The following is a 13,384-nucleotide window of genomic DNA, read 5'->3' on the forward strand; positions in this document are numbered from 1 at the left end:
GTTTCATGAGCATTATCGTCATCATAAACAAATAAATAGTATTATAGCGCACGTATCCACCTTGTTATATGCTCAAGGCGCACCTATATTACCCCGGCTAAGCCAGGCCACTAATTCTGTTTCTCAAAGCTTTTTGAGGAATTACCTGCTGCTGGTATATACCCATTTACCTCACATGAGTCGAGTGCAGCACATTGTGCTTGAATTTCTTGCCGAGGTGAAACACGCCTTAGCTGGGAATCGAACCCACGTCCCTCACATTTAAAGACGAGTCTTGACCATTAGACCATGACGCCCCAATCATCATTTATTATCACCATCACCCTCATCAACATTATCATCGTAATCATTCCTTGAACCAATTTTCAGTAATGGGGAAAATTTGACCAACCGGGCATTAGACTACATGGAAATTAGGCCCTACACTAGTAGACCAAACGGCATTTTAACCAAATTGTGAATAGACCATATAGATTTATGTTGCAATAGACTATCTGAGAAGTTGACCAAATAGACCAAATGTATAGAAACCAATGCTTCCACTAAAATTTTGAAAATAAATGAATTTACTCACTTTGTGTTGATGCGTAATATGTGTATTTGCATTCTGGATCTTCTTGCTTCTGAGCAAAACATTCCTCAGAAATAAAATCTCATGTTAACAAACACAGTTATTTCACCAGTAAACTTTATTCATAGAGCTGCCAAATACAATGTAATAGAACATTTTTTATACATAATAACACAATTTAAGTAATCATATCTTTCTTCAATTTCTATCAATCAATCAACTGCTTCGAGCAATGAGCTGCGCGGATTACAAATTTAAATCAAAACAATGTCAAAGGTCAAAATAAAAATGCAGCAATTTACGAGGAAAACCTTCCATGAAGAAATATCAATCATACAAAATTATAGACATCAATATCAATCACCTTAATAACGATGGAGATTTCTTTTTTTATGACTTTACTGGGTTAAGTCATCTTTTCACCAGAGGGGTGGATACAGAATTTAATAAATGAGAGGGGTGCACATGGAAAAAAAAATATTGATTTGGTTTTTACAGGTAAAAAAAAGAGGGTTACGTCTGCCAAAAATACCTTAATTTCGCAACTACAAAGTTGTCAAGCCCCATAAAATATTCATTAAAAAGGGGACGCATATCCATCCCCGCGTCAAAAGAGGGCGCTTCAAATCAGAGAGGAGTAGGAACACTACAGGGGAGTAGAGTACTTTTGGAAAGGGGGGGGGGGGGGCTGCGCCAATTGTGCGCCCTGGACCCGCATACACTTGTTCTATCGCGGCTCGAGTATGACCATCCATGTACAATGTTCATATAACATAAATAATAGTAAGGGCCTCCGAGGTATATATTTTTTTTAAATTAAAATCCTGATGTAAATTATATTTACGTTATTCAAATCCCTGCATGCATACTGAAAAAATAGCACCTTTTAAGATACCGGAAATAGTTTGAGAAGATCATAAACTATCAAATTACCAACGACAAAAAAAAATCCGAATATTACCTTCGTGTAAAAAATAAAGAAATAAAAATAAGCAAATGCACTGCTCTCTTTCTTTCAGAGAATAAATACAAGATGTGTAGAATAATATACCAATGACACTATGTAACATTTGCCTCTTGATAGTGAGGTGTTTAAACTTAAAACATGTTCCGTTCTTTAAAACGTTTCATTCTTTTAACTCATCTTCGTCTTTAATAAGTGAAACCAACCATCATAATGAAATATGGAAATTATACGTTCACAAATGCAGGTATCGATACAGATTCAAATTATTTTAAAAGGTCGATAGACACACGGCACATAGGTTTCAAACCGTACGTTTGCAATGTTTCCGAAATATAATAATATTCGTCTGTAATGTAACCAAATTCGATATTTATATAACACTTTAAGGGTTGGTATCGCCCATGCAAATATCTTAACCTTTTTAAACTCAATCCCTGTACAGATTTTTCATCCAACTCAAAATGAAAATAAGAACAATAATACTTTGTCAGATAACAAGACTATATAAATTATGACGATTTGTATCTAAATTATACATTATCTTTACAGACCAATTTTATGAACAAATATATCAAACAACTTCAAATATGATTTGACTTCAACAAATACTACGAATATGGTATAATACGAGATATACGAGAGTCAAAAAGAAAGCAAGTAGATGAAGAAAAAAAGAAAAAAGAAAAAGGTTAAATGACTACATGAGGTAAACAGCTGCAGGTATAGTGTAGCTTAATGAGTACAAAAGATTTTTATATTTACAAAATATTTACACAATAATTTGATGCAGCAAAATACAAAGACATAGAAATAGAAGAGAATGGAAAAAGAGTGATATGCTTATCTATATTTGTAGCAAAGTTTCAAATCAAAATTTAGCATATATTTAATTTAAAAAAATTGCATTATATGAATGATTGTTGGCAAAATGCAGCGGTGATTTATGTATATTTGTATGAAGAGATAATTGAAAACGAATGGCCAGCAGAACTGATGATCTACCAATACGAAATTTCGTAAAACCGTTGACATTGAGGTACAGATATTAATCTGTGTCGTTACTCATGATACCTTAAAATTTTCAACAATAAAACTCGGTCCATTTTAAGTGAAAATTATTGAAAACTAAAAATGTTGATTCAGAATATAAAAATGGTATCTCACTACACGACAAATGCTTGCGAACGTAGGAAATTTGGGATCGTCAGAGCTTCGCAAAAAAAAATCGTACCACGTGATCACAAGGGTCTTATGTCGACCAACTGAGTAAATTATGCGTCGAACGTTTTGCAAACAATATTTTGTTCCTTAAAAAAAAAACAATTCGCAAATAGACTGAATATAATGATATCGCAAGCATTTGCAACAATCGTCAGAAAAATTAGCAAATCCAAAATCGCTACGGTTGCAAGCATAAAAAAAAAACATCAAACACATAAATGAATATTATAAATGTAAACGATTACCTTTTTCTACTAAAGAACGTATATACATTCAGGCAGCATATATCAACGTTTCCGCAGCATTTTCCCTTGTCGATTCACATGAAATATGACTTGTCAAACTGTCACATCAATCATCAGCTGAAATCTTATTCTTACTTGTATCCTGCCTCACTGGCCTACATATAAAGTTCATCAATTTCATACGGTTTACATTAAATTCTCTAAAACAAAGAAAACTATCATAAATCATTATGTCTTTTATGAATTTTAAATAGTTATATTTTTTCTTCTAAAATGTGGATGTTTCAATTCAAAACTCTGGCATCTTGGTCTAGTTTCATAAAACCTACGACAAGTTAGCCAATCACAACCCCGATCGGTAGCTTTAATGAGCAATTTCTATTTGTTATAACATGTTTAATATAATGTAGTGGATGCAATAATATGTGGTGTGATTTTGACTGGTAATGTTCATTATACCATTGCAACAGCCAAGCATTATCTTTTAAACACTTTAAAAAATATTGGGTAGAAGTGCTCCATGGGGGTAATTATGCGTCCAACCAACATTGGGCATTTCTTTTTGGCATTTTTATTTATCCAGTGTGATGAAAATTTTGCCCATTCTATAGTAATTGCTGCTTATTTTTTTTAAACTTTACTGGACAATATGCTTCCTGCATTGGGTAAAATACTGCCCGAAATTGATTGGATACATACATGTAATTACCCTCGTGGTGGTAAACATTTTACCCAATATTTTTTATAGTGTTGGCGATGTCATTATATATACTGCTGTGCCCAGTGTTGTCACTCTGTATTCAAGTGTGTGAATATTATCATGAAACAACACAAAATTTGAACCCTATTTTAGCGATGTTTCAGGTATATTTTCAGCCATTTTACTCCTTTTTGCCAGAAGCCGGCGAAACGTGGCATTAGATATCTCTATTTTTCGCATTCTGAGTACATAACTTGCTAAACCATCAAAATCGTAACTCGCAATACGTCAAGTACACGTTTAACAAGTAAAACAACAGGACATTGCTAACTACGGGATAAAGGGAAGAAAAACACACCCTTTTCTATTTTGAAACTATTTTTTTTCGATTAGACATAAGAGCTCATGAAAAAAAATCAAACTCAAGTGTAAAATATTTCATGTTCGCGAACGCATAAATTTGCCCCTTTTGAACGATAATGGTTACACATAAGAACATCGACTTTAAAATAAAATAATTATGCTTTGTTTCAATTCAAATCAAATGACAAAATTTACATCGACTTAAAAACACCAACAGACAGCAATGTCCCCGCAAGCAATAGAGCCTATATAGCGGTTATTTTTAGATGTCTATATCTGATTCAGTATTACTGTATGTGGTGAGATTAAAATGGCCCGAGATGCGTTACATGTGTAGCAATTACCCGAATACTTAGCAGTATGTTTCAATATAGATGTAGACAATAATGAATGACATTTTTCGTAGGCAACGCTGAAAAATAAAACGTTGCCACAAATATTTGAAAAGTCAATCAGTAAAACATCATTCGCAGATACTGGATGAATTGAGAATTAAAGAGTTTTGTGAGAGTCAAACATTTTAAAACATCTCAGTTTAAGTCCTTTCATCGATGTCCTGTATCTGTACAAGAATAATAAATAAGACTAAAATTCTATGAAAAATAATTTGAATTCACCATTTAAAATTTTACATGGTCATAACTGAAGACAAATCATTAAATATATATCTTAATGTGATATTTCCATGATTACAATAAAACTACTTTCTTATTATAGCGCTTTTCAGTTTCTTTGTCAAAAGATTTTAAGCGCTCTCCCACAATGCAGCATAATTACTATGGTATTAAGAGGAGTTTTTCCACGCTCCAGGTTTCAGGAAATAAAATAATCGCAGGTCAAAATAAACCCATGTTTTATACTTACAAAAATGATTGTATATTTGTTTAGGTATGTGAAACCATATCTACTTAGTGTGTATTACTTTTTAAATAATTTTTACAATCTATACTTACATAATCAGGTGCATCATAACGTTGAAGAATAAAAATCAGTTGCTTCGTCGGTTTTTTATATATTTAAAGCAGCAATGAAATATGCAGACATTTTGTGACATCATAATATAGCAGCATGTCAAGTTAACACATCAGCTGAGCTTTCTCTACAATAATATAGGTACTTAACTTAGACTATCATACAATAATATATTTGGCTATACTGTACAAAATATTCAAGCTGCAAAATTCTAAGCTGCGTAAAAAAAGTTTAGCATTTCTTTTCAAATTTTTGAATGCGATACTTATTATATACAAAGCAGCGGCGACACCGCCAGATGACGGAACAAAGAAAGTTTACCAAATCAGCGTACTCGGATCGCAGATCGCGTAACTAAATAAATGTCCACGTAGTTTTTTGAGGTATATAGTATATCGTACGCCGCAAACAATAAATCAACTTAATTCATCCGCGCACATAAAGGCCTTTCGAGTTTCGTAAGTTGATTAAACCCGTTTGAAATTTGATCTGACTTCTGAAAGTCAGCCACACTCTAGAAAACCTTTCCATGGAGGTATGTATCCATGTAGCTCTGACGGCAACACACGCGCCAAGACTGCATCGTCGTCATCATCATCGAGATGATCTATTCACGCTTGTTAGACCACTCAGCAGGTACTACACTGTCGTCATCATCATCGCTATCATCGTAGGGTCCATCGTCCGCATCGCCGCCATCGTTCTCTCCATCTCTCCCATCACCCCTCTCATCGTCATCACCATCATCCTCTTCCTTCAGAATAATGATGTTATCATCATCGTCGTCGTCATCATCATCGTCGTCATTGCTGTGTTCACCAGACGTCCCCACGAGACCTAATTGCTCCTGCTGTTGCTGTGTTAGCTGGCTTAGTGATGTCATCCCATTGGGGGTGTTACACATGAACTGTGATGCAAGATTTCGCCAATACTTACGCTTCTGCGCAGGCGGATAACCGGAGTTTGGCACGCTACGAAGTTGACGACGGATGTTGCGGATAGCTTGACTGAGTTGGTTGTTAAACTTTCTCTGGGAAATGCAACAAAAGCGGTGAGAATATGGATAATAAATTACATGAAGATGATAGAATATGATATTTTCCCAAGGTTTATATTCTTATATGGGAGACATGATGTAGTAATTTCAATACGATGAAAGCGATTCATCCCAATTCAATCCATTCGATTCAATTCGATAAGGAATTTTTAATTGTATTAGGTCCAACTAAGTTCAATATAATATATACATGTATATCATTTTGTAAAAATGAAACATGTTGAAGAAAATTCAACCCGATACTAAAAAATAATAATAACTGCACCAAGTTTAGACTCTGGCAAATGAAAGAGTAATGTTAAATTTCATAAAAATTCGCATCTATGCCTCAAAGTGCTAAATGCGTTGATTATTGTCACTATTGATTAGCTGGCTTTAAACCGCCGCCGCCCCGGAGCAAAAACATTATCCAGGTCAAGAAAAAGTTAATGACTGGAAATGAGACGAGATATCAAGATTCCTATGTACCAACCTTCGTTTGGTCAGAAGTTAATCATTACCTATTTACCTAAGGAATAATTTTTAGAGGATAAAAATAATAAAGAAAAGATAAGCAAAGTGGAAAAAACAGAGGTATACGAGGAAATGTAAAGGATGGAAGAGAGTAAATAATTGATGAAGAGTTAAGTTAGTTTTACCCATGGTACATCTTCATCCGGAGATGACAGGACTGGGAAGTTCTCAACGATGGTCTTGCTGATGTTACGATACTCTGTATGGCTTGGTGTTGGGTTGAGGCTCATGTAATACTGGGCGCACTCGTATGTAAAACGCGATCGGAAGTTAGCGATGTTCCCTCGTCCAATCTGCTGCCTAAGAAGCTGGGAGAAGCTAGGTAGGGGCGCGGGGTAGGGGATCTCGATCACTTGCTTGTGAGCAGACTTCATCCGTTGGATAATCTTCTTGTATTTCTGCGAGATCTTGGCGGAGCGGATGGCACCCTTGGTGGCGGGACGCCCTCTACTTCCTATCAGCGGCATGGTGACAGGGACTTGGGTTGAGGTCGGTTCTTGAGAGTTCTGCGGATGTTCGCTAGGACTGGACGTTGAGGTAGATGCGACAGACAGGTCCTTATCGTCTTTAGACAGAATCTCGACAATGCGTTGAGTAACGGTTGGTGGGGGAGGTGGAGGGGCGGAGGTAGGAGCCGCTGCTATGGTTCGGTGGTGGTGGTGGTGATTTGGTGGTGGGAGCATTGTTGGTCTTGAGGTTGACGCCTGACTGGACCCGGCCGTTGTAGCTGTAGCCGTGCAATGAACAATGGATTGCTGATGCTGCTGATACGGTTGCTGATGCGGCAATGCTCGTGCGGCAAGAGCTGCGGCAAGGGCCTGATTGGCTACAGTAACATTAAACTGTCCGGCAATAGGAGCAAACGGGAAGGAGACGGCAGGGCCACCGTGAGGTATCATCTGGTTGCCATGGATGCTTTGAGGAGGTATGTAACGATGCATTTGTGCGGAGTTTAATTCGCGCTCTCTTGGTGATATTACGGGTTGTGCGTTAGGTACCATGGCAACAGCAAGAGGGGGCATCTTGGATCGGGAGCTAGAGGGTGGACCGTTATCAGGATGAACACTCTGTACAAAGACAAAAGAAAAATACTATAATTTCATGATTGATCTCCAGATCATTGTACAATAATACTGAAGGCGGTATACCATAATGGTACAAATTGAAGGAAAAATTATTTACCCAACAATAACTTGAGTTGCATGAAAAGAGAAGAAAAAAGAAGGCACGTATTAATTCAGAAACCAATATCGAGGCAACACCAAGCAGTTTCTACAGATCAATAAGACTGAATTTACAATCGAGAATTGTTATTTAAAAAATCATTAATCTTCCATTTTCCTGGGAATAATTCAAACTTCATTTGACTCATCCTGAGGATGTGTTATCAGTCTTTTCAACGATTTTTTTTTCAAAAATCGAGTTTTGTAGATGAAATATTCCTAGTATTTCCCATACCTGTGTATTTTCCTTTGAGTCCTGGCGAGGTAGTGTATGTGGGCGTGGCGACAAAAGCGGTGATGTGCGTGACACATGACTAGACGGCTTGTGATTGGCCTCTTCAATGTGGGTGTGGCTTGCAGCATTCCGGTGATTGGCTACGGTTTGAGTGGTGTGAATTGTTTTGGAGCTGAGTTGTGGTATGTGGGGCGTGGCTTGTGTTGGTTTCTGCGCTGGAGGATCATGGTTACACGTGTTTCCAATGATTACCCCGTTGCTATGGCAATGTGAACATCGTGCATCCTAAAAAAATACAATTATATTATAATTATAATTCACAATAACTATATAACAAAGAATATAACGAAAATCATCTATTATCCATTACAAACTTAATTACATTATATATCTGAGAATGAATCACCCCCCACCCAGTTTCGTTGTTACATGTATAATCCCTCTATTTTCCCTTTCTATCTAGATAATCGTTCACTCTCTTTTCCCTTTCATATTTGACCCCCCCCCCCCCCATTCGGTAACGTTCTTTTACTTTCCATTACATTCCATATCTCTTTTCCTTCGTAGTTTTATTTTATTTTTTAAAGGAGAGTAATCCATGCTGCTCAAAAATATTCATTTGTCGGCGTTTGGCTCTTTCATCATTGGGGACTTCATTCACACATATTATTTCATTTTCTATTTCTTCCTTATTGTATTAATTCAAACTTAAGTACAAATGAAGCTCATAATGAAAAAATAAATAAATAAATACAGGGATGGTGATGTCGATGATGAAAAAAAAATCAATAATGTAAAAACATTATACTTTTCACGAAACATTAGACGAATTCTATGTTTACCCCATTGTTGGGTTCCCCTTAAAGGTAAAGTCCATCCCAGAAAAAATGTTGATTTTAATCAATCGAAAAAACTCAAACAAGCACAATGCTGAAAATTTTCATTAAAATCGGATGTAAAATAAGAAAGTAATGACACTTTAAATTTTCGCTTATTTTTTTCACAAAACAGTTAATATGCACAAAACAGTGATTGCAAATGAGTGAGTCGATGACCAAAGGGAGTCATGGACTGAACCATAAATGTTAAAACAATAGTAATTCCATCAGTTCAGGGAGGACAAATAGTTTGTTTCACATGATAATGAGGAGAAAATGGAAAATTTTAATATTTCATATAATATACAAAGAAATAATTAGTGGGTGGTGTCAACAGTCCCTCGGGCCCTCATTTGTATATTTCATTTGCATATTTCGTAGGGGTTGACTTGTTCTTGGACGTCACCTGCCCTATGTTTTACGCAATTAACACATTCTTCTCTCTAACGTCGATTCCCCTACCGTAGCTTAATTTGGCAGATTCTAATATTAATTTATGATGATAATAATTATTTTTGTAATGATAATGATATTAATGAAATACTAATAATAAAAATACAAGCTATGAAAAAAATAATGAATTTCACTTTCGAATCTACAAATCGAAAGATCACTTCAGACTTCAGTAGACGTTGCAGAGCGGTATATCCTTCCGCTAAACAGAGTATATAGAAGGAAAAAAATACAGACTGCATCGGAAATATTATTGTTCATTCATTGTATAATACTACCAAGCAGGGGCGGATCCAGAATTTACCAAGGGGGGGGGGGGCACACAAAAATGACTGGTATAAAAACGTTATCGCGAATCGCGGCATTTTTATACGTCATTTTGCTCTACGGTGGCCTCAGGCGAGTCGAAAACAGCAGTTTTAACATTTTTTGTACCAGCTATTGTACAAATAAAAATGAATAAAACGGCTATTTTCGACTCGCTGTACGGCCGCCGTAGAGCAAAAGTGACTGAGGTATTAAGGCCACCGCACACCTTGCGACTGTTCACGATCCGATTTTGGAACAAATCGCACTTTGCTCATTTTCTGAATATGTTAATGGAACATATCATTTTATTTGAGGTTAAAATTAATTGAAAGAATACTGATATCACCATTTCGAAAGATTGCAAACCTTTATTTTTTAGTAAAGGCCAAATTAGTGTCAAATCGTAGCCAATGGTACAACTGCTATATGACGTCATTACGACTAGATATTAAATTCAAATTTATTCTAAGAAGGATGATAGCATAGTCACAGATTTGAACATAGGTATTCGTTCGATGATTTCGAGCATTACACAGTAAGATATTCCAAGTCTCAATATAAGCATCAAATTCTACAACATTTTGTTTTGAAATCGGGTCGCAGACCAATCGTAAGGTGTGCGGTCGCCTTTAGTGATACGGGTTTTTAAAGAGAAGGCAGAATAGGCCTACACATGAAAACAATAATTTGTTAAACTTAACTTTAATAAAATATTTCATGATAAATTCACGCTGAAACCAAAACAATCACCGAAATTGCATTAAATGCGCATGTGTGTAGTTCATATAGCTAAAACCTTATACCATATACTTAGAAAATAAAGAGATTTTCAATAAAATTACATATCAAAGTGATATATTTATTTTGTGATTGACAAATAAGAACTAAAAATCGAAAGAGTAGGCCCATGATTCTTTAAAACAATAGTCCAATTACAAAAGAGTTAATGCATATCATAATGAAATCAGAATAGGGAAGTAAATATCATGACTAAATTGTCACTTACGGCGTATCAAAAACTTTACTGACTTTGACCACGCACCTGGAAGTGCCTGTCTGTAGCAAATTAAACAATAACAGTAAGGCCTGAAATGTTTATTTTGCCCGCATGAGCCCTAAATAAGAAAGCTGGGTCGGTCGTTCATTAATTTTATTATTATTATTATTATTATAACACATTCGCTTCATGCTGCGCTGCACAAAGAAAATCGTTCAAGAGAGAATATATCTATGTGAGCAAAATGTGGTTTTAACTCTTTTAAGCGATTAAATACACGAGCGAATCCTTCACCCGCATCTGACATTTTTCTCACAAAAAACATTGCATTTGTATATTTTGGTTTTGCAAAAATAAATTACATAAAAAATAGCGAACATGTTTCTTTCCCCCCGCATTTTACGGTCGGTCGAATGAGTGCAACATAATATCGAATAAAACATTGTTTTTATGCCTAACATGAAACAATTATTTCAAGTAAAACTCAATTACAGCAGAAAATAAACATTGATTAACAGTGAAATGGGGACATTCCATCGCAGAAACAAAATTCGTGCAATAAGTTAGACCTCTCTGACATTTCATCTATAGCTCTAAACGGCGCCTTAATATCATAAACGAAACACCTGGATGGGGAAACGCCCGGTGGAAACGTAATCGGTTATTAACCAATCACGGCTTCATGATTTTACAAGCAGACAGTCAAGAAGCAATGAGCCTTCCTGATTGGTCGAAAGTTTTGGTCCCCGGCCGCGCGTTCAACAGGTACCGATTTTTGGGGGAAGGTGCCGGTGATAGATCGATGCACGTTCTTTGAAATCGTTTCCGGAACCCCAAAGTGATTCCAAACTTCGCATGACTGAAATTCGATGTTTGTTTGTTCAAATCACTTCATTATTTTGTTGCAATAGGCCTATATTTTTTATATCAGCAAGGGCATCGCCGGGGCATTTATAGGAGGAGTGCAAACACGGCTAGACATATAAAAATAGTTCAATACTTCAAAGTGCAATCATACGATGTGTTTGTATACAAGGCCAGTGATGGTTTATCTAGGGGGAAGGGCCCGGGAAAACATATGACAGAAATGTCCAGACGAAATAGGCCTATATCCTCGTGTGGCTGGCTATTATATTTTACTTTTACATTGAAGCAACATATATAAAAAGTAATACATCCGTTTTATACACTAATACAGTAAAAACATTCTCATCATGTACACACATATAATCGATTGACAACATGTTCGCCGTGTAAATACGATCCATTTCGCTGAACTTGTTGTTGTTGTTGTTGTTGTATCTCTATATGTGCAATATTTAAAAATGTTTAAAGGTTTATACTCACTTTGAACATGTCCCTGAGCATAGCTTTAAATGTTAGTCGATCTTTTAGAGATGGAAAAAGTGTGTGGATCTCTTCGCTGTCTGCTCTGAGCTGCTTCAGCGTCAACCCATCGATATCATTCGTTTCGACCACTTCCAAAATCTTCTTCTTTACTTCTTCTCTGCTATCGTCATATGACCTCATCCAGGCCAAAACCAACCTCGTACTCCATTTTACAGGGTCCTCTGTCCCCGATCCCTGATGCATCGTGTTAAAATATAAAATTATTTACGTGCTAACGTCTTTGAAAGTGATGCCTGCCATTTTGGTTTGCACGACAAGCTAGCCTACCGTGTACCGTGCATGCATGCCGCAATGTATAAATCGGCGCACAGGTTCTATATATTTTTTACAATAAGTATATAACGGTGGCCAGTGTGCGACATTCTAAGCCGTGCTTTACACACTGTCTAGTCTAGACGCACATACACACAACACAACACAGGCCATACACACACCGCACTGTGTTTTCACGGCACATTGCATTGGATTCGCATGCACGTTTTCTCTCCACTCTTCATCTCATGCATCGAATCCAATGCAAATTAGCACACCTACACGTATGGTCGCACGCTGCCATACTACACATTTTATAGGACGAGTCCATTCGCCCAGACGGGGGAGATTCGTCGTCCGTGTTCACCGTGTACGATTTGGATAGGATTCCGTGCTAGGCAGAGGGACGTGTCTGGATAAGTAAATAGTTGTGTCGGAAAAGGGGGACAGGTCATGAACTCAGAACTATTCATCAATACTCGTCTCGTGTCTAGAAGTAACCAGTGTAAATCATAGAAAGCTCAATTTGAATAATAAAACTCAAAACAATGTTAATGCCGTATGCTTTTGTGGTGAATTCGTCAATTATTTTTCCCAAAAATGTGTAAACATTGCTGAACATTGGGCCTACAAATTCTAGTTAAGTAGACAATATGCCTATGCGCTTAGGCCTAGATCTCTCACACCAAAATAACACTTTCACCCTAGCAGTAATATGAAGTTAATAAAAAAAAATAGCCTCACAATTTCATGAAAATCTACTGTAAATATTAAAAAAAATAAGAAAAATAATAATTCGTAATGATGACGAATTAGGTGGTCTTTCGTCTCAGTTTTATTTTGGAGCAACGTAGGCCTGTATGAAATGATTTGAACATTTGAACAAATGAACTCCTTGATGATCTTCATAGTAATCTTGAGAATATTTTTTTTACCATGACAGTGATGGTCATTGAGATAGGGATTGTCCTGATGATGATGATAATTTTTTTATTATCCGCGCGTTGAAGTCCTGCTC

The 13,384-nt window shown here is 36.4% G+C and overlaps 1 protein-coding gene across 1 annotated transcript; it reads right to left on the reverse strand.

The window, feature by feature from the left end:
* Positions 1-671: 671 nt before the first annotated feature.
* On the reverse strand, positions 672-12,630 carry LOC129281866 (uncharacterized). The gene is made up of 4 exons (XM_054917793.2): positions 12,052-12,630; positions 8,068-8,352; positions 6,735-7,676; positions 672-6,069 (listed from the first exon to the last, which is right to left on the reverse strand). The coding sequence occupies exons 1-4, from the start codon at positions 12,295-12,297 to the stop codon at positions 5,647-5,649; spliced, it is 1,896 nt and encodes a 631-aa protein (XP_054773768.2). The 5' UTR covers positions 12,298-12,630; the 3' UTR covers positions 672-5,646.
* Positions 12,631-13,384: the final 754 nt, after the last annotated feature.

The sequence above is a fragment of the Lytechinus pictus genome, chromosome 18 (assembly GCF_037042905.1).
Source record: "Lytechinus pictus isolate F3 Inbred chromosome 18, Lp3.0, whole genome shotgun sequence".
NCBI lineage: Eukaryota > Metazoa > Echinodermata > Echinoidea > Temnopleuroida > Toxopneustidae > Lytechinus > Lytechinus pictus.